Below are 22,944 nucleotides of genomic sequence, written 5' to 3'. Positions count from 1 at the left end.
AAAAGACAAGGGCAGCAGGCACATGGGAACAACACCACCTGCACGTTCCCCTCCAAGTCACACACCATCCCGACTTGGAAATATATCGCCGTTCCTTCATCGTCGCTGGGTCAAAATCCTGGAACTCCCTACCTAAAGCACTGTGGGAGAACCTTCACCACACGGACTGCAGCAGTTCAAGAAGGCGGCTCACCACCACCTTCTCAAGGGCAATTAGGGATGGACAATAAATTCTGGTCTTGCCAGCGATGCCCACATCCCATCAACGAACAAAAAAAAGAATAATAAGCCTGAGGATTGGAAGAGTTTTAGAAACCAGCAAAGGATGAGCAAAAAATTGTTGAAAAGGGAGAAAATAGAATATGATAGTAAACTAGCAAGAAATATAAAAATGGATTGTAAGAACTTCTACAAGTATGTAAAAAGGAAGAGAGTAGCAAAAGTAAATGTTAGTCCCCTAGAGGCTGGGACAGGAGAAATTATCATGTGGAATCGGGAAATGGCGGATGCGTTGAACAAATATTTTGTATCTGTCTTCACAGTAGAAGACACAAAAAGCATACCAAAAATAGTGGGGAACAAAGGGATAAATGAGAATGAGGAACTTAAAGTAATTATTATCAGTAGAGAAAAAGTACTTGAGAAACTAGTGGGACTAAAAGCCAATAAATCCCCTGGACCTGATGGCCTACATCCTAGGGTTCTAAAAGAGGTGGCTGCAGAGATAGTGGATGCATTGGTTATGATCTTCCAAATTCCCTAGATTCTAGAACAGTCTCAGTGGTATGGAATGTAGCAAATGTAACCTTGCTTTTCAATAAGGGAGTGAGAGAGAAAACAGGGAACTACAGGTCAATTAGCCTGACGTCAGCCGTCGGGAGAATGCTGGAATCCATTATTAAGGAAGTGGCACTTGGAACATCATAATATCATTAGTCAGAGTCAACATGGCTTTATGAAAGGGAAATTGTGTTTGACAAATCTAATTGAGTTTTTTGAGGATGTAACTAGCAGGGTAGTTAAAGGGGAACCAGTGGATGTAGTACATTTGGATTTTCAAAAGGCATTCGATAAGGTGCCACGTAAAAGGTTGTTACACAAGATAAGGGCTCATGGGGTTGGCGGTAAAATATTAGCACGGATAGAGGATTGGTTAAAGGACTGAAAACAGAGAGTAGGGATAAACGGGTAATTTTCAGGTTGGCAGGTTGTAACTAGTGGGGTATTGCAAGGATCGGTGCTTGGGCCTCAGCTATTTACAATCTATATTAATGACTTGGATGAAGGGACCGAGTGTAATGTGTCCAAGTTTGCTGATGATACAAAGCTAGGTGGGAAAGCAAGCTCTGAGGAGGACACAAAGAGTCTGCAAAGGGACATAGACAGATTAAGTGAGAGGGCAAGAAGGTGGCAGATGGAGTATAATGTGGGGAAATGTGAGGTTATTCACTTTGGTAGGAAGAATAGAAAAACAGAATATTTTTTAAATGATGAGAAACTATTAAATGTTGGTGTTCAGAGAGACTTGGGTGTCCTTGTACAAGAAACGCAAAAAGTTAGTATGCAGATACAGCAAGCAATTAGGAAAGCAAATGGCATGTTGGCCTTTATTGCAAGGGGGTTGGAGTACAAGAGTAAGGAAGTCTTACTACAATTGTACAGGGCTTTGGTGAGACCTCGCCTGGAGTACTGCGTTTAGTTTTGGTCTCCTTATCTAAGGAAGGATATACTTGCTTTGGAGGCCGTACAACAAAGGTTCACTAGATTAATTCCTGGGATGGGAAGGTTGTCCCATGAGGAGATTCTCTCTGGAGTTTAGAAGAATGAGAGGTGATCTCATTGAAACATATAAGATTCTGAGGGGGCTTGACAGGGTAGATGCTGAGAGGTTGTTCCCCATGCTGGAGAGTCTAGAACTAGAGGGCATAGTCATAGGATAAGGGGTCGGCCATTTAAGACAGAGATGAGGAGGAATTTCTTCAAGTGGAGGGTTGTGAATCTTTGGAATTCACTATCCTAGAGGACTGTGGATGCTGAGTCATTGAATATGTTCAAGGCTGAGATGGATAGATTTTTGGACTCTTGGGGAATCAAGGGATATGGAGATCAGGCAAGAAAGTGGAGTTGAGGTCGAAGATCAGCCATGATCTGATTGAATGGCGGAGCAGGCTCGAGGGGGCGTGTAGCCTACTCCTGTTCCTATTTCTTACGTTCTTAGGAAGAAAGAAGTGATTGTGGGATAAACAATAAGGAATGGTGGTGAATTTTTTTGAATTGTTATATTTCTGCTTATCAAGAGCCTATGTTGTCCTAATCAACATTCATCCCCCAAGCAACATCATCAGAACAGATTAATTGTTCAGATTTACTGTTTGTGGGAACTTGCTGTGTTCAAATTGGCGGTGTGTTTGTCTCAATAACAACAGTGACTATATCTCAAAAACAATTTGTTGGCTGTGAAGTGCTTTGGAACATCATAAGGATGTGAAAGGTGCTAAATAAATGCAAGTTTTTTTCCTTCATTCTAATATGCAGCAAGGTGATCAAGATCTGTTAATATCTTTGCGCATCCCTGATTTTAATTTCTCCACCACTGGCGGCCGTGCCTTCAGCTGCCTAGGCCCTAAGCTCTGGAATTCCCTACCTAAACCTCTCGGCCTCTACCTCTCTCTCCTCCTTTAAGACGCTGCTTAAAACCTACCTCTTTGACTATGCTTTTGTTCACCTGTCCTTATGTCTCATTATGTGGCTCGGTGTCAAATTTTGTTTGATAATTGCTCCTGTGAAGCGCCTTGGGACGTTTTACTACATTAGAAGTGCTATATGAATGCAAGTTGTTGTTGTGATAAATATACTGCTCGTTGCATTGCCAGCATATAATTCTTCACCAGGAGGCAATTGCTAATATTGATGGCCACAGGGAAGGTAAGTGACTCTGAAGATCATAATATTACCAGGCAATTTATAATCCTTTCTGTTGTTGGGTTGATCTTTGCTCCTGGGGACTAGCTGGAGTTACCAATAGGTTTTACTTCCATATTTTTAATTTAATGTAACTATTTCTCTCTTTTTTTTTTAAGAGACTTGAAGGCCAAGATCTTTGGAGTGGAATTTTAGGTAGTTGTGAGTGTGTGGGTGGCAGGACAAGTCTCAGATCAATGTAGCTGCACATCTGGGGCGGAGAAAGTTCTGTACTGTGCGTTCAGTATCAAACGCACGTTTGAATGGCATTGCTCCTTCTTGAAGAGCAGTGAGCCTGTTGGACAATACTGGTGCTGAACCCCATATCCAACAACATTTTGCTTCTGTTTCCCTCTTCCACGGTAAACCAGTGTGGTCAACGGGCTTGGATTTTCCTCCAGCATCTGCTTTTAATTTTATAGGAGTAAGGAAAGGAATGTGGCACCTCTCTGAAAGGATGTAGATTTTTATCACTTCCGAGGATAAAAGTAGCCAGCCATAGCCCTCTGACCCCATCAATGACTCAGTATTAAATAGACCTGTCCTCTTTCTCATGTGACATCTTCTCTGTGCAGTTTTTTCTGTTACCCATCCGCACACACCAAATTTACTCATTTCTCACTGTTCCTTTTGGAGAAAAAAACCCCCTCACCATGATAAAGTTTACTGAATGAATACCAAAGTAAAACCATTGGTAGTCGGCAGTACAAAGGTTAGAAAATTAGGTCAAAGGTTACACAGGCCCCAGGGCAATGGAGTGAGGGAGAAATGAGGACCATTTCTTAATATATTCTACTCTAACCACTGGTTATTAAAAATACAATTAGGTGCTATAGTGGGATAATTAATGTATTAAAAGGATGAGCTTCATTCCACTGATGGGCCTGTTTTCATCCTTCACTTTCTTGTATTCTTTTTCTTATAACTGACCAGTGATTTTTGTCATTCATCAGTTCTAAAGTCTTCCCATTTATGATTCAGGTTTGATTCTACACTGTTCCTCCCTGTGCATCCTCTGTATATTCCACTAACTTGCTAATATACCTGTAGCTACATGTATTATTGCTCAGCCATATTTGTTGGAAGCGTCAGCTTAATATTTGATTTAATGACTCATGAAAAGTGGTAAAAGTGAGCCCCACAATGTTATGTCTTTAACTGCGACTTCAAGATTTTTTTCCCCACTCTCTTAAAGGAGAAGGCAACTCTGCTATCGCCAGCCTATATATTTTTTATATATTTGTTTTCAGAATGTGGGTGTCATTGGCATGGCTGGCATTTATTGCCCACTCCTAGTTTGATACAACTGAGTGGCTTGCAAGGCCATTTCAGAGGGCAATTCAGAGTCAACCACGTTGGGGTGTGGGGCTGGAGTCACATATAGGCCGGACCGGGTAAGGACGGCAGGTTTCCTTCCCTAAAGGACAGTGGTGAACAATCCAACAGCTTCTTGGTCATTTTTTACTGATTCCAGGTCTTTTATACTGAATTCAAATTCTCAAGCTGCCATGGTAGGATTTGAACTCGCATTCACTTTAGTCCAGGCCTCTGGATTATTAGTCCAGTAATAGGATCACTACACTACCGTACCCAATATGATCCGATATGTGAGATCAACAAAGGGAAATGGCCATTCAGCAATCGCTGAAGGAGATCCAATGGTTAATGTTACCTCAGAGTGTTCATTCCATATAGCCTGTAAGAGATGGAAGATGACTAAAATCAATGGATGAGCCTGTAATTCCAGATGATTATGACAATGAAAAAACATAAGAAATATGGAGGAACTGCTATGGAGTACCTATAAGAATAAGCACCTAGGTGTGATGACGTTGAGTCCTTCAATGGTTCCTTTATGGCCTCAATTATGTTACAATATTTGTATAGTAGTTCATGACTTGCTGCCCGAGGTAACTCTCGCTTGTTATCACATGTATTCCACATAAGCAATGAGCTAAACTGATAGCCTGAAGTGACCTGGATTTCAGCAGAACCAATAGAATGCTGAAGTATACAGAGAACTGGATGCAGTACTCAAGATGTAGTCTAACCAGAGCTCTGTACAGTCTCATCATGACTTCCTCTGACTTATATCCTATTGTTTTGACTTTATGTGAAAAAAATGGCCTCATCGTCACTGTTTTAAGCAAAGTTCAACAGAACGTCTATATTTTAAGTTGCATGTTCAATATTTTATTATATATACATGGCTCCAATTGCATTACACACTTTTTACATCCTCAAAAAAGGCTCATATATTCTCAGATGCTAACAGAGCCGAACAAAAGTACCCAATCTTGTTACATATCGTGTCATATGACAAGGAATATTAATCTTTTTACATTTGTTAAATATGAAATTTAAAAATTTGAAGACAGCAAAAGTATCAGGAAATGTGCAGTAAACTCGATATGGACAACACGATTTCATGTGATCATAACTTTAAAGACCACAAAACAAATTCCAGACACAAAACTGGAGGAAAAAGGAAATGCTTTTCTGTTATTGGAATTAATATAGAATTGAGGAAGAAAAATGTGCTCGGTGCCACATGGTTTCATAGCAGAAATTTTGAAAGATAAAGCTGCCACTTTACTTTCTGTCGTACCTGAGCTCTCCAGTGTCTCTCTATTCCAATAACCGACTCGTGGTATCCAGTCATTCGAAAGTAAGACCAATTCATTGACGAGAAAGCACCCCAACAAGTGTGAGAAACGACAAACAGCTCCAAGTTCTGCATGTCTCAGATATTTGGTGTAATCTACAGTAAAAATTACTAAGGGGGTGATGTTAAACCCCAAAAAAACAGGTGAGTTGGGGGCGAGTGGGAGTTGAAAATAGTTGTTTATTTTGGGTCACAACCTCAAAATTTTTGTCATGATGTGGAGATGCCGGTGATGGACTGGGGTGGACAAATGTAAGGAATCTTACAACACCAGGTTATAGTCCAACAATTTTATTTTAAAATCACAAGCTTTCGGAGATTATCTCCTTCGTCAGGTGAGTACTCACCTGACGAAGGAGATAATCTCCGAAAGCTTGTGATTTTAAAATAAAATTGTTGGACTATAACCTGGTGTTGTAAGATTCCTTACATTCAAAATTTTTGGACTCGGCATTCCCAGTGGGAAGCCTGTACTTTTCCGCGCCAACGTTAAACCCGGAAATAAAGCCGGGTTGCGGTCGCGACCCAAAAAACAACTATTTTCAACTCCCACCTGCCCCCAACCCACCCGTTGTTGGGGTTTAAAATCACCCCCTAAGTGTCTGTTCAAAAAAAAATGAATGTGTGAGTCTTCCTTTCATGAAGAAAATCAATGGTGGGTGCGAAGCACTGAAAAGAAATGTTGTCTTGAGAAGATGCTAAAGGGCACGGGAGGGTCCTGAAAATCCATGGGCCGAGATCCCGATGATCATGCCAGGATCCTGCTCCTTGGTGCCCCTCCCCAGTGCTGACTCCGCCAGAGTTTGCAAGGTCAGTGGGGCGGCATCTAGTTAGCATATGGCTGAATGATACCATGGTTGCCTACCACCGGGGAGACAGGCAGAGGGAAATCGGGTGAGGCATCTTGGACGCTCCTTGGACGGCCAAGGTCTGCCTGATCCAATTTTCAGCTGGGCTTTTAAGTGGGCACCCAGCGCTCCCACCCAAAAGGGAGGCTGTTTAAATATGCAAATTGAGGTCCTATGCTGGTTATCGAACTCTTATTGCAATTTTAATGTACAAGTGGATGGAGCATACACACTAGGCCCAGTTTTACCAGATGTTGAACGGCCTAACCTACCGGTTCTTAAAGGGACTGTTGGAGGCTGCTCAAGAATGGTCTGGGAATTTTTCTGGGGTGGGGAGTAATTTTTTGTGTTAAGAGCCTTCCTTGTGAGGAAGCATTCGTTCCCTTGCATTAGGATGGATTCAAATTCAGATTACCCAAGAATATCAGGTAGCTCAGTCCTACTTCCCTTACTGCCGTGTTCATATCTCATAGCATGCCGTCTCAGCCAAGCACGTCATCCAATCTATTTTGAATTGACTTGGAAAATAAAAACCTGCATCTTTTAAAGAGTCTCGGCTATAACGTTCCATTGACAAAGTTGTGGTGACACTTCTATTCCGAAAGAGAAACTATTGTAACAAGATGGGGTCAAATTGAACTTTGGGGTGGCCTCGTCAAGCCGGCCCGCAGGTAGGTCAAAGCCGAGGAGGGGACAAGCCTGGGCTGGCAGCGGCCTGCAGTATTTTTGTGGGGCCAAGGAGGAGCACACCTGCTACTTCCGGCTGCACAAAGAAAAAACTGAAAAAGTTTTGTTGTCGTTTTTTGAGCGGTCTCTAGCAGCCCCTTTAAGGACCGCAGGTCGGGCCGTTCAAGACCGAGTTCAACCGGTTGTACCCGAATATTGCATCCGGGGTTCTATAACTGGCATAGGATCCCGATTTGTACAGTAAAGCAGCCTTATGCCTGTTTCAGGCGCGTGGGCTGAACGCCCATTTACAGGCCTTCCTGAATATGGCATCAGGCAGGTTGTAAGCGTCATTGGACCCCTCCCCCACCACATTTTCAACTCCTGGTTGCCCGTATTTCAGGCGCAAAAGCGGAGAGCTGTGAGTTGAATTTCTCCCCTCTTTTCGTCGTGATTTAAGCAGCTCAAGCCTGGCTCGATGGTCTCGGGCTGTTTGTTAGAGAAGACTTGACCAATTATCCAAATGCGAACCCAAACTGTATCAGTACAATTCTCAAACAGCCTCTTTATGAGCTTCAGTCTCCTTTGTTTCTGTTTCACCTGTGGTCCATCCAAAGCCCCAGTGTGCAGGTCACTCCCAACTTAAAAAAGGATTGTTGTGCTTCAGTGGACATCTCACTACTTGGTTTTATTTCACCCATGTCCAGTGTAGATAGTGACACAAAAATATTTCCCTCTGCAATAAACTGTATTGAACCAGATAGATGGAGGCTGTTTTTTGTTGTGCTAGCTCAGTTTCAATTCATTTTAAATCAAAGTTTAATAATCACTTCAAACCAATCAATGTTTGGACAATAATTGGAAAAGATCCGTTAAGTCATGTATCAGAAGACAGCCTGAATATAAATAACAGATTAATAAGAAATTGATTATAAAATTGTATATAATGGCCACCACAAATGCAAATGAGCATGTGGAAAGAAGCACCTTTTCAGAGAAATAGATGAAAGACGGATTTTACAATTTATTTTTGCCCTTAAAGTGCTTGTCACACCATTTGTTTGGCCAAGTGCTTGCACTCCTGACTATATGTTATTGATTTCTTAGTACTTTCCACTGACTTTCAGCTGCAACATAAGAAATGGAGGATTCTGTCAGGCAATTCATTATCAACAGGGCGATGGAAAGGGGGAATTGTCTTTTTTACCTCCACGTTACTATGAACATCTTTTGAGTCTTGTCGGAACAGTGGGTGCGGCGAGGCGATGGCATGAAGCTGTCTTCAGAAGAAATAGGGAGATTTTTGAGGTTAGCTTTCTTTGTCCTTTACTAAAGTCCCTATTAAATATTACAAGCCATTGTCTGTATCTGTTGTCTCTACGCAGCCGGCAGAAACTGATCTTGCTCCGGTGGTTTCTTCACCCACGTGCCCAGGTCAGCTTTCCGCAATGCTTTAAACAGCTGCTGCTTGGCGGCCTGGTAGTTTCCGGCTGCCAGTTTGGCTTCGCAGTACATGGATGGCATTCCCCGATGGTTCGAGGCTCGTGTGCTCAGCTGTGGAGGAGAGCAAAACAGAACGAATGAGCTGGCACAAACAGGAGACTCAAACAGCTGTGTAATTTCCACATTTAATTTTCACAAGCGGTTTCATTTCCCGCACACCTTGTGGGCTTGTTTACTTTCCATAAAGATGATAAAAAAAATAATGTAATTCTGGTTGCTGCTGCTGCTGGTGTAGTGAAATGTTACAGTGGCAGGTGGGTTTAAAGACTAAAACTCCATCTGTGCTCTAATTGAAATGATTTTAAAGGAGGAAACAGTGTGGACTGAAGTACTTCCTATAAAAGAGCTCCCTAGCTCTGTAATATTTAAAAATAATATAAGACTTCTTTGATGCAAGATAGGTTGATGAAGGTAGTGCAGTAGATGTTGTACATATGGACTTTCAAAAGGCATTTTGTAAAGTACCACATAACAGACTTATTCGGAAAATAGAAGCACGAGATTAAAGGGACGGTGATTACTTGGGTTTGTAATTGGCTAAGGGATCGGAGGCAGAGAGTAGTGGTGAATGGGTGCTTTTCTGACTGGAGGGAAGTGTGCAGTGGGGTCCCCAAGGGTCAGTATTAGGACCATTGCTTTTCTTGTCACATAAATGACCTGGACTTGGGTATAGGGAGTACAATTTTGAAGTTTGCAGATGATACAAATCTTGGCAACATAGTGAATAGTGAGAAGGATAGTAACTTCAAGAGGAGAGAGACAGACTGGTGAGATGGGCAAATGCAATTTAATGTGGATAAGTGTGAAGTGATGCACTTTGGGATGAACAACATGGAGAGGCAGTATAATCTAAATGGTACTATTTTGAGGGGGGTGCAAGAGCAGAGGTACTTAGGGGTGCATATTCACAAATCTTTGAAGGTGAAAGAGCGAGTTGATAAGGCGGTTAAGAAAGCGTATGGAATACTTGGTTTTGTAAATAGGGGCACTGAATACAAAAACAACAAAGTCATGCTAAACCTTTACAAATCACTGGTTAGGCCTCAGCTGGAGTAGTGTGTACAATTCTGGGCACCACACTTTAGGAAGGATGTCAAGTCCTTGGAGAGAGTACAGAGGAGGTTTACCAGGATGATACCAGGGATGAGGGACTTCAGTTATGTGAGAGAATGGAGAAGCTGGAATTGTTCTCCTTAGTGCAGAAAAGGTTAAGAGGAGACCTAATAGAGGTATTCAAAATTCTGAGGGGTTTTGATACAGCAAATAGGGAGAAACTGTTGCCACTGGCAAGTGGGTCGGTAACAGAGGTCATCGATTTAAAATAATTGGCAAAAGAACTACAGGGGAAATGAGGAGAAATTTTTTCATACAGAGGTTTGTTAAAATCTGTAGCGCACTACCTGAAATGGTGGTGGAAGCAGATTCCATCGGAACTTTCAAAAGACAACTAGACATATACTTGAAGAGAATTAACTTACATACGAACATACAGACATACGAAATAGGAGTAGGCCATACGGACCCTCGAGCCTGCTCCGCCATTCAATCAGTTCATGGCTGATCTTCGATCTCAACTCCACTTTCCAGCCCAATCCCCATATGCCTTGATTCCCCTAGAGTCCAAAAATCTATCCAGCTCAGCCTTGAATATATTCAATGACTCAGTATCCACAGCCCTCTGGGGTAGAGAATTCCAAAGATTCACAACCCTCTGCGTGAAGAAATTCCTCCTCATCTCAGTCATGAATGGCTGACCCTTTATCCTGAGACTATGACCCCTAGTTCTAGACTCTCTAGCCAGGGGAAACAATCTCTCAGCATCTACCCTGTCAAGCCCCCTCATAATCTTATATGTTTCAATGAGATCACCTCTCATTCTTCTAAACTCCAGAGAGAATAGATCCATTCTACTCAACCTCTCCTCACAGGACAAGTCTCTCATCCCAGGAATTAATCTAGTGAACCTTCATTGTAACGCCTCCAAGGCAAGTATATTCTTCCTTAGATAAGGAGTCCAAAACTGTACGCAGTACACCAGGTGAGGTCTCACTAAAGCCCTGTACAACTGTAGTAAGACTTCCTTACTTTTGTATTCCAACCCTTTTGCAATAAAGGCCAACATGCCATTTGCTTTCCTAATTGCCTGCTGTACCTGCATATTAACTTTTTGTGTTTCTTGTACGACGACACCCAGATCTCTCTGAACACCAACATTTAATAGTTTCTCCTCATTTAAAAAATATTCTGTTTTTCTATTCTTCCTACCAAAGTGAATAACCTTACATTTCCCCACATTATACTCAATCGGTCACCTTCTTGCCCACTCACTTAACCTGTCTATATCCCTTTGCAGACTCTTTGTGTCCTCCTCACAGCTTACTTTTCCACCTAACTTTGGATCATCAGCAAACTTGGATACATTACACTTGGTCCCTTCATCTTAGTCATTGATATAGATTGTAAATAGCTGAGGCCCAAGCACTGATCCTTGTGGAAACCCACTAGTTACAGCCCGCCAACCTGAGAATGACCCATTTATCCCTACTCTCTGTTTTCTGTACTTTAACCAATCCTCCATCCATGCTAATATATTACCCCCAACCCCATGAGCCCTTACCTTGTGTAACAACCTTTTATGTGGCACCTTATCGAATGCCTTTTGAAAATCCAAATATACTACATCCTCTGGTTCCCCTTTATCTTCCCTGCTACTTACATCCTCAAAAAACTCTAATAAATTTGTCAAACATGATTTCCCTTTCATAAAACCATGTTGACTCTGCCTAATCATATTATGATGTTCTAAGTGCCCTGTTACCACTTCTTTAATAATGGACTCCAGCATTTTCCTGATGACCGATGTCAGGCTAACTGGCTTGTAATTCCCTGTTTTCTCTCTCCCTCCTTTCTTGAATAGCAGGTAACATTTGCTACCTTCCAGTCCACTGGGACCGTTCCAGAATCTAGAGAATTTTGGAAGATCATAACCAATGCATCCACTATCTCTGCAGCCACCTCTTTTAGAACTGTAGGACGTAGGCCATCAGGTCCAGGGGATTTGTCGGCTTTTAGTCCCATTAGTTTGTCCAGTATTTTTTCGCTAGTGATATTAATTGTTTTAAGTTCCTCACTCTCATTTGCCCCTTGGTTCCCCATTATTTTTTGTATGCTTTTTGTGTCTTCTGCTGTGAAGACAGATACAAAATATTCATTTAACACATCTGCCATTTCCTGATTCCCCATTATAATTTCTCCTGTCTCAGCATCTAGGGGACCAACATTTACTTTTGCTACTCTCTTCCTTTTTACATACTTGTAGAAGCTCTTACAATCCGTTTTTATATTTCTTGCTGGTTTACTTTCATATTCTATTTTCTCTCTTTTTATCAATTTTTTGCTCCTTTGTTGGTTTCTAAAACTCTCCCAATCTTATTACCCTTCTTGGCAAACATTTTCGGCCTCTTCTTTCAATCTAATACTATCCTTAACTTCTTTAGTTAGCCACGGGTGGATCACTTTTCCTGTGGAATTTTTATTTCGCAATGGAATGTGTATTTGTTGAGAACATTGAAATATTTCTTTAAATGTTTGCTATCGCTTTTCAACTATCAATCCCGTTAATTTAATTTCCCAATCTGCCTTTGACAACTCACCCCTCATACCTATGTAATTGGCTTTGTTTAAGTTTAAGACTCTACTTTCAAACTGAATGTGAAATTCTATCGGATTATCTTGCAGGGTTATGTGGAAAAAACTGGGGTTTGGGACTAAATTGGTCAGCTCTTTCATAAAGCTGGCACGGGCACGATGGGCCGAATGGCCTCCTCCTGCGCTGTAAGATTCTATGATTGATTCTGGTTTAATTGTCCATTATTCCCTTCATTTCTGGTCCCCTTGTGGTAGGGTGTTGGTCACTGATGTCAGCTGACTATAGGCATATCGGAGTCTGACTCTATGGGCAATGCTGGACTTTGGTGTAAGAACAAGTGGAGACTGGTTAGGGAAGTGTCTGAACCGGGAAAGAATACCAGCTGAATACATAATGATCCCCAGCTTGGCTACCTCCTGATCAGCATACAGCTTGCCCATGGTCTCTGGAATTCCTTCTGGATTTACTTCCCGGTTCACTTGATGCCATTGTTGTGGCTCCTTGGTGCAGGCAGACAAGTTGAAAATGGTGGTTGTACACAGCAATGAAATTAGGAACATCTCCAACTGGGGGATTCTACCCAAGTGTGAAAAATACTCCACACCACAGCTGGTGCTACTTTTCTCTTGCTATGAATCTCTCACGTTCAGGCTATTTGGTAGAAGCACTGCAATTTTATATCTAGTGAGCGATTTTAACCCCACAGTTAAAATTGTCCAGGTCACTTCCTCATCGGAAACCTGTCAGGAACTCACTGTGCCGAATTTTAACCTGCTGTACTGAGCAGGAGGCAAGGACACCCGTCCAAAGGCAGCGGGGTCCTTCTTTACATACGTTTGTCAGGTCCTGATGATATCATTGGGACCTGACTGCAATTTTAACTGGATGGCCTGAGCAGGAAATCACTGTGGCTTTCCTGCCCGGCGAAGACAGTGGGGAAGAGAAAACGGACCAGAAGGTTATTTGGTGATTTGCTATAATAATAAGAAAGAAAAGCAAGAAGGAACTTGCATTTATATAGCATCTTTCACAATCTTAGGATGCATTTATATAGCATCTTTCACGATCTTAGGATGCATTTATATAATATCTTTTATATAGATGCTTTATAAAAAGTGCTTTACAGCCAATGAAGTACCATTGGAATTTTCATTGATTTTTCTATTGAAGTTTTATTGATTCTCTATAATAAACAACCTGGCCCTTTTAAGATATATTTGCAATATTCACATCAAGAACTGTAAAGTTTAATAATTTTTATCCCTCTTTCACTGACCAGCAGGGAAAAATGGGTAACTGAATAATAAAATCAAATTGAAAAAAAAAAGTAACAAGTCACTGCTTAGTTGTGACGAGGATATTGACTATCACTAACTAGTGATGATGTCCACATACATCCTCTGATTAACAGCTGCAGGAAATCCATGAAACACAGAACACCCATTACAACTTAAACCAAGTTTGATTCATGCCTGTGAAGTGAGATGTCCTAACATGCTTTGGGCATATGTACTGAAGCTCTGACAGCAGCAGAGTGACAAACGACTTTCAATGGCAACTCCTTATGGGATTGAAATTCCTCTGTGCACTGTTTCAGTGCACTGGTTAACATGTTAGCATCAAAGATGTGGGTGAGTAGCATAGTGAGTAAAGTAGTGGGTGAATTGAAATTAAAATTTAGTTTGAAATTTAACATAGAACTTTAAAGGAAACTGCAAGTTAGGTAGCAGTTAACAGAAACTGCAAGTCAGTGGCAGTTAACAGTTAACAGTCAATTAGCTGTAAGTGATTGTCTGAATAGAGGGTAATTACTGTGAGCTGGAAGCTGATCGAGCAGTTGTAAGTGCTGTTCTCAAAACGTGTATAAAGTCGAAGGTATCTGCAGAAGCACAGAGCGAACGGAGTGGATTGTGAACAGAGTGGAAACTTGAGAATTTGATGAGGGGGCAGAAATTAGGTGTAGAGGGGAAGGACAGTGAACAGAGAGGTAGAGCTCTGAGAGCAGCCGAGGCGAGGACCAGAGCGGCAGAGGCAAGTAAATAAAAGTCGGGATCAAAGGCTTAAACTCACTTGGAGCAGCGGAGGCGGAAAATTGTCAGGATGAATTCGGTGGGATCGAATAAAACAATCAATGAGTGACGTCACAGGACAACAGGTAGGTGAGTGGTTGGTGAGTATTACTGCTTTTTTCTCTCTAAGTTAGGGCAGGGGTTTAACTAAGAGCTTAAATCAATAACTTAAACTAGATAAATTAATTAGTTAATAAAACCATGAATAGCGAGAGATTTAAAACTCTATAAAGTATATAAATAAATTCTGGTTCGACAAGCGATGGCAGGGCAGGTGTTGTGTCGTAACTGCAACATGTGGGAGTTGGTGGAGAGCAGCGTGATCCCAGGCAACCACATCTGCAGTAAGTGTCTGCAGCTGGAGGAACTTCAGCTCAGAGTTGTTGAGCTGGAATCTGAGCTTCAGACATTGCAATGCATCCGGGAGGGGGAGAGTTACCTGGACACTTTGATCCAGGAGGCAGTCACACCTCTTATATTAGGTAGTAGTTTAGATTCGTTCAGTGTTCAGGGTGAGGAGGGTGTGACTGCGAGTCAGGCAGGTATGGGGACCCAGGATCTAGTGATGGAGGAGCCTCAGCCCTTGACCTCGTCCAACAATAATGAGATACTTGCTACCTGTATGGATGAGAGCAGAGACTGCAGGATGGGCAAACTGACCATGGCACTGTGGTACAGGAGGCCATTCAAATGGGGGGAGTAAATAGGAATGTGGTAGTGGTAGGGGATGGTATGATCAGGGTGATAGACACTGTTCTCCGCAGCCACGGCCGAGAGTCCCGAAGGCTGTGTTGCCTGCCCGGTGCCAGGGTTAAGGACATCTCCTCGCAGTTGGAAAAGAACTTGGAGCATGAGGGAGAGGATCCAGTTGTCGTGGTCCACGTAGGAACCAACGACATAGGTAGAACCAGGAATGAGGTTCTGCTGAGACAGTTTGAGGAGCAAGGGACTAAATTAATAAGCAGAACCTCAAAGGTAATAATCTCTGGATTACTACCTGAGCCACCTGCAAATTGGCATTGGGAAAAACAGATCAGAGAGTTAAATGTGTGGCTCAAAGAGTGGTGTGGGAGACAGGGGTTTCAATTCATGGGGCACTGGCACCAGCACTGGGAAAAGAGGGAGATGTTCCAACGGAACGGGCTCCACTTAAACCGGGCTGGGGCCAGTGTCCTGTCGCATTGAATAACCTGGGCTGTAGATCGGGCTTTAAACTAAAAAGTGTGGGGGCCGGGGGGGGGGGGGGTGGTGCAGGGTCAGGTAAGGGGAAATTTAGGAACCTAATGAGAAAGGTTAAGACAATAGAATAGTGTAGTGACCTGGGTAAAGATAAGCAGAGTGTGGCAGGAAGGGACAGAGAGTTTACCAATAATAGTGCAACAACAAGGTCAAAGCAGGAATAAAATGGTTAAAAAGTCAAAATTAAAGGCTCTTTATCTGAATGCATGGAGCATTCGTAACAAGATAGATGAATTAGTGGCACAAATAGAGATACATGGGTTTGATCTAATAGCCATGACAGAGACATGGGGCTCGATTTTTTCCCAGGAAATTGCAGGTGCGTTGGGGGCTTTGAAAATCGGGGAAATCCTGTTTGGGTTCGGAGCCGTCTCCAACCCGCAGACTTCCGGGTTCCCCATTGACGCGTCCGGGTGCGTGCACGCCTCCCAAATGCGTAAGTCCCACCGGCAATTAAAGCCGGCGGGATGATACTTTACACAGTTGTTGAGATAGTTTAAGTACTTGAACTACTTAATCATCTCCACATTTTGGTGATTTTGAAGCATCCTCGGGGTGTTTCTCGTGCTGTGGGTACCACTCCATGTTGCAACAGATGGGTTTCAGCCAGTGGGAGATTCAAATGTTTATTTGACAGATAGGGAGAAAAGGTCACTTATTGCAGTAGGGCACTCGGTTCTTTCAGACAAAGTTTTGGCTGCAAGATCTTTGTGTTTTCACTGAAAACTCTTACTTTCCACTCAAAATTCTGCTGCTCAAACATATTTAACTACTTTGCTGACTCCCTCAAACTCACACTGTCAGGATGGGGGCGCCATGGCTGCATTCACCACTACATTCGAGGACGAGCAACATCACCAGCCTTGCCAGACATGCGTCCACCTCCGCCACTTGGAGCTCCACAATACAGTGCTGCGCCACAGGCACAGAGGGCAACAACAGAGAGAGCAACGTCGCAGGAGGCACTACCCTCGCCACAGGGTCTACAGACAGGGTCAGCCTCTCTGAGAAGCAGTGCATAGGGAGGCTCAGAGTCAGTCACCAGGTAGTCACAGACATCTGCAGCCTCCTTCATGCTGAGCTGCTCCCGGCTGGGCCGAGCAGCATCTCCTTACCTGTCGCTGTCAAGGTCACCACTGCCCTTAACTTCTGTGCCTCCAGATCATTCCAGGGTGCCACTGGGGACACCGCCGGGGTCTCTCAGTCGTCTACACACAAGTGCATAAGGCAGGTCACCGACGGCTTTTTTCGCAGGGTCTCGCACTATGTCAACTTCCCCATGGACGACCTCAGCCAGATGGAGAGGGCAGTGGGATTCCACGCTGTGGCTGGCTTTCCACGGGTGCAGGGTGTAATCGATTGCACCCATATAGCAATATGAGCACCTCCACATGAACCAGGACTGTTCATCAACAGGAAGGGCTATCATTCCATCAACACTCAGCTCATTTGTGACCACCGCAAAAGATTCCTTCATGTGTGCACAGATTCCCTGGCAGCTGCCACGATTCCTTCATCCTCCGGGAATCCAACATCCTGCCCCTCTTTCATGCCTTAGGGGCTGGCTCCTCAGGGACAAGGGATACCCCCTGCCAACGTGGCTCATGACACCTCTGAGGAACCCCATCACCGAGCAATAGCGTCGATATAACGACAACCACATCGCCACCAGGTCTACAATTGAGCAGGCTATAGGGCTGCTTGATCGTTCTTGGGGAGCACCAAACAGAGTGGGACGCAATATAATAGTATGTTGTGCCCTGCACAACACAGCACAACACAGAGGGGTGGTGCTTGAGGAGGCCCCATCCACATCTGCCACCCACATTGAGGAGGAGGAGGCAGAGGAGGAGGAGCAGGAGCAACCCATGGGCAGAGCAGTGGTTCACCTGGCTGCTCGTGGGGCCAGGGAGTCACTGATATGTGAACAGTTCTCCTAACATCTGACAATGTGATGAGTCCAGTCCTCACACCACCTGGATGGAGCAATGTCCACACCAGCACCCCCCACCTCTCCCTGCACAAAACAGGCCTGCAACTACACATACACCCACTGTAGAGTGACTCAATGGGTGGCATCAAGTGTCGTCGTTCATGGTGAACCTCATGAAAGGGCCCTATTAGAAAAGTGAGTCAAGAATGACCAAGTCGTGGTAGTAGTGGTGACAATCATAATATTTAATGTGAGTTCAACAAAAAGCAAATATAAATAAAAAACATGACCAACCGTCAAACACCCTCGTGCATCTCCTTCGTGCTTACAAAACCTTTGCCTTTCTCTTCCGACTACTCCTACGTGGTGCTTCCCCTGTGGCTGCAGCAGAGGAAGTGGCAGGTTGCTCTTGTTCATGCCTTGACCAATTAGATGCTTTGGGCCTACGCCCTTTGGGTTTTGGTGCCCATGAGGGCCACTCCAAAGACGGCTCCACCTGCACCTGTGCAGGGGCAGACTCGACCACCTGGAGAGGAGGCAGCGTTGCGGGTACTGGTTGAGAGGGGGGCAACGGGTGAGACGTGGGAGCGCTTTGAGTGGCATCCCCACTTCCATGTCCCCTTTCGTCATCATCCCTCCCCTGGTCCAGGCCCACATCACTCCTACCACCCTGCTGGACAACAGTTTGGAGGGCAAGTGTGAAGCCTTGTAAGGCCAGTGCTAGTGTATCTGCCTGCCTGTTTAAGGTGGCAGAGTGTTGTTCACTGTGAGTCCAAATGGTCATTGTCAGGGCCTAAATGGACTCATTTGTGAGTTGTGCTTGAAACTCAATGGAGGCTAGCCTTCTCTCCATCGCAGACATTCCCGCACTTACCCGTGACAGTATCTCAGAGATTCTCTCCCGTACCTGTGCCACCATTCCACTCATTCAGGAGTTGGATTCCTCCATCCTCTGCGCTATTGTGGAGAGTGCACGTGGCACCTGTTCCAGCACCTTACGAATGTGCTGCTGTCCCTCGATCATTCTCCTTTTAAAGAATGGCCCCCAGGGTTCAGCAGCCGCGTCCAGCTGAGCAGAACCTGGAGAGGAGTGCGTCCACCGACCCAGCTGCCCCTGCCACCGGTGTCTGCTCGTGCTCACGTGTGTGGTGACTCACCAGGTGCAACCCAACTAACTGAGGACGGGGACCCACTGGGGTGTGAGTATCTGCGCTGGTGGATGGCTCGCTCAGATGTGACGGTGCACCCTCAGAGGCCAGCAGGTCCTCTGAGGAATCGCCCTCTGCCGTCACAGCGGTCGCTAGAGGTCCTGTAAGAAAACAGAAGGCAATATTAAGCATCATCACAGATGTGCCATGTTGCGATGGGCATACTGAGGTGCTGAAGATGGCAAGGCATGTTAACATCAATTCATATTGTGTGTGCGAAACAGACATTTTTTTATTGGGCCGGTTACCCATGCGCCCAATCACCCCCCCCTCCCGCTGCCATCCCGCCTACACTCTAATATCGGGGCCATGGTTGCAAAATGACCAAAGTTCGGAACTAAATATTCCAGGGTACGTGCGATTTAGAAAAGACAGGCAGAATGGAAAAGGAGGGGGTGTAGCCCTAATAATAAAGGATGACATAAGGACAGTGGTAAGAAAGGATCTTGGCTCGGAGGATCAGGAAGTAGAATCAATATGGGTGGAAATTAGAAAGAACAAGGGGCAGAAAACACTGGTGGGAGTAGTTTATAGGCCCCTTAATAGTAGCAATACCATTGGACAGAGTATTAATCATGAAATAATGGGAGCTTGTAACAAAGGAAATGCAGTCATCATGGGGGGATTTTAATCTACATATAGACTGGGCAATCAAATTGGCAAAGATAGTTTGGAAGTTCATGGAATGTAATCAAGATGGCTTCCTAGAGCAATACATCATGGAACCAACTAGGGAACAGGCTATTTTAGATCTTGTATGATGTAATGAGATAGGGTTAATTAGTAATCTTGCAGTAAAAGAACCTCTGGGGAAGAGTGATCATAATATGATAGAATTTCACATTCAGTTTGAAAGTAACGTACTTAAGTTAGAAACTAGAGTCTTAAATTTTAATAAAGCCAATTACATCAGTATGAGGGGCGAGTTGTCAAAGGTAGATTGGGAAATTAAATCAAAGGGTTTGACAGTTGAAAAGCAATGACAAACATTTAAGAAAATATTTCAATATTCTCAACAAGTATACATTCCTTTGAGAAATAAAAACTCCATGGGAAAAGTAATCCACCCATGGCTAACTAAAGAAGTTAAGGAGAGTATTAGATTGAAAGAAGAGGTCTATAATGTTGCCAAGAAGAGTAATAAGCCTGGGGATTGGGAGAGTTTTAGAAACCAACAAGGACGAGCAAAAATTGATAAAAAAGGGAGAAAATAGAATATGAAAGTAAACCAGCAAGAAATATAAAAATGGATTTTATGAGCTTCTACAAGTATGTAAAAAGGAAGAGAGTAGCAAAAATAAACGTTTGTCCCTTAGAGGCTGAGACAGGAGAAATTATAATGGGGAATCAGGAAATGGCAGATGCGTTAAACTAATATTTTGTATCTGTCTTCACAGTAGAAGAAACAAAAAGCATACCAAAAATAATGGGGAACCAAGGGGCAAATGAGAGCGAGGAACTTAAAACAATTAATATCACTGAGAAAAAGTACTGGACAAACTAATGGGACTAAAAGCCAACAAATCCCCTGCATCCTAGGGTTATAAAAGAGGTGGTTGCAGAGATCGTGGATGCATTGGTTATGATCTTCCAAAATTCTCTAGATTCTGGAATGGTCCCAGTGGACTGGAAGGTAGCAAATGTTATCTGCTATTCAAGAAAGGAGGGAGAGTGAAAACAGCGAACTGCAGGCCAGTTAGCCTGACATCAGTCATCAGGAAAATGCTGGAATCCATTATTAAGGAAATGCTAACAGGGCACTTAGAAAATCATAATATGATTAGGCAGAGTCAACATGGCTTTATGAAAGGGAAATCATGTTTGACAAATTTATTAGAGTTTTTTGAGGCTGTAACTAACAGGGAAGATAAAGGGGAACCAGTGGATGTAGTATATTTGGATTTTCAAAGGGCATTCGATGAGGTGCTACATAAAAGGTTGTTGCACAAGGTAAGGGCTCATGGGGTTGGGGGTAACATATTAGCATGTATAGAGGATTGGTTAAAGGACATAAAACAGAGAGTTGGGATAAACGGTCATTTTCAGGTCGGCAGGTTGTAACTAGTGGGGTGCCGCAAGGATCGGTGCTTGGGCCTCAGCTATTTACAATTTATGTTAATGACTTAGATGAAGGGACCAAGTGCAATGTGTCCATGTTTGCTGACGATACAAAGTCAGGTGAGAAAGTAAGCTGTGAGGAGGACACAAAGAGTCTGCATAGGGATATAGACAGATTAAGTGATTGGGCAAGAAGGTGGCAGTTGGAGTATAATGTGGGGAAACGTGAAGTTATTAACTTTGGTAGGAAGAATAGAAAAACAGAATATTTTTTAAATGATGAGAAACTATTAAATGTTGGTGTTCACAGAGACTTGGGTGTCCTCGTACAAGAAATACAAAAAGTCAGTATGCAGGTACAACAGGCAATTAGGAAAGCAAATGGCATGTTGGCCTTTATTGCAAGGGGGTTGGAATACAAGAGTGAGGAAGTCTTATTACAGTTGTACAGGGCTTTAGTGAGACCTTACCTGGAGGACTGCGTACAGTTTTGGTCTCCCTATCTAAGGAAGGATATACTTGCCTTGGAGGCGGTACAACAAAACTTCACTAGATTAATTCCTGGGATGAGAGGGTTGTCCTGTGAGGAGAGGTTGAGTAGAATGGGCCTATTCTCTCTGGAGTTTAGAAGAATGAGAGGTGATCTCATTGAAACATATAAGATTATTAGGGGACTTGACAGGGTAGATACTGGGAGATTGTTTCCCCTGGCTGGAGAGTCTAGAACTACAGGGCATAGTCACAGGATAAGGGGTCGGCCATTTAAGACTGAGATGAGGAGGAATTTCTTCACTCAGAGGTTGTGAATCTTTGGAATTCTCTACTCCAGAGGGCTATGGATGCTGAGTCATTAAATATATTCAAGGCTGAGATGGATAGATTTTTGGACTCCAGGGGAATCAAGGGATATGGGGATCAGGCGGGAAAGTGGAGTTGAGGTCAAAGATCAGCCGTGATTGGATTGAATGGTGGAGCAGGCTCAAGGGGCAGTATGGCCTTTTCCTGCTCCTATTCCTTATGTTGTTATGTAAAGCTGTTAACCTGGGCTAAGATGATGTATGGCTGTCCTTGGCCAAATTTATCGTTGTAATCTGATAAAAATAGCACCCAATGACATTTCAACTCTTATTTTTTTTGTTCTAACATTCTTGGAGTTAAATCGGTATTAAATTTGTTACGGAATGCATGTTACAGTGCTCTATCGTTCTACCAATTTTCATTTGTGTGAGATATTACAGTTGCTTTCAGGGCACAGGCGTATTAGATTAGGACCAGGATTATATGAGGGTTCTACCTTGTTCACAATCACAGTCAATCCTCTACTAAGTCTTACAACTTTTCATTGTTCTAAGAGTTACAAATGTAAAAACCTGGGAAAGCAAAAAAAGAGACGAAGAGTAGATAAATAAAAATATACACATGCCCTCAATCCAGTGGCAAAAATAAACACAAGGGTATAAATGTATCTAAAAGTGGACTTACATTGATGGCCGATGCGTGGTACTCCTGTTATTAGCACAGGTCTCCATGAGCTGTAGTTGAGAATCCAGTTAAAACTATAACCACCGAGTTGGATTCCCTCCCTTTTAACAAGGTGTCTCCAATTTGGAGTGGTAGCAGGAAGAAAAGTTAACTTAGGGAGATTGTGCCATGCGGTGCTCTGTGCCTCTGAGCACTGATCTCCCAGCACTACTTTTATAATTTACTGGTTGACCTCACATGGTGTTGCACGCAGGGACCCAACACCGAAAGTAGTCTTCAAGTGAAACAGGGTTAGAGGGCAGGGGGCAATTGGATCAGGACGCACAGATATAATTCAGTCCCCATTTTAAACTACTATATTCTGGCCTTAGTTTTGTATAACTAGCCAATCTCCATGGAGTTGCTTACGGTAAGTCAGAGAATGGGGTCATTCTTTTACCTGCTGCTGATGTCTTCGTGTTGCCGTTTCTCTGTCTCTCCTCTTCTGCTTCTGTCTCTTCTCTGTTGCTTCTCTCTCCTTAACTCTTCTTTTTGTTTCCCTTTCTGCCACCTGCTTCTCTACCTGTTTTCTTCTTCTTTGCTTTCAGGTGTGATACAGAAAAAGTCACCAACGACTGCAGGCTCCCCCCAATTGCTTGCCTCCATTCTCTCACTCCCATCATA

The 22,944-nt window shown here is 43.4% G+C and overlaps 1 protein-coding gene across 1 annotated transcript in view; it reads right to left on the bottom strand.

Moving 5' to 3' along the window:
- Positions 1 to 8,424: 8,424 nt before the first annotated feature.
- The window catches only part of adarb2 (adenosine deaminase RNA specific B2 (inactive)), a 603,243-nt gene continuing 588,723 nt past the window's right edge, over positions 8,425 to 22,944 (bottom strand). Inside the window, 1 exon segment of the mRNA XM_067999193.1 lies at positions 8,425 to 8,694. Within this exon segment, the coding sequence (XP_067855294.1) occupies positions 8,482 to 8,694 (213 nt within the window). The 3' untranslated portion in view covers positions 8,425 to 8,481.

The sequence above is a fragment of the Heptranchias perlo genome, chromosome 2, assembly GCF_035084215.1.
Source record: "Heptranchias perlo isolate sHepPer1 chromosome 2, sHepPer1.hap1, whole genome shotgun sequence".
Classification (NCBI taxonomy): domain Eukaryota; kingdom Metazoa; phylum Chordata; class Chondrichthyes; order Hexanchiformes; family Hexanchidae; genus Heptranchias; species Heptranchias perlo.
The sequence above is the reverse complement of the archived record's forward strand: the minus strand, read 5'-3'. Positions and strand labels throughout refer to the sequence as shown.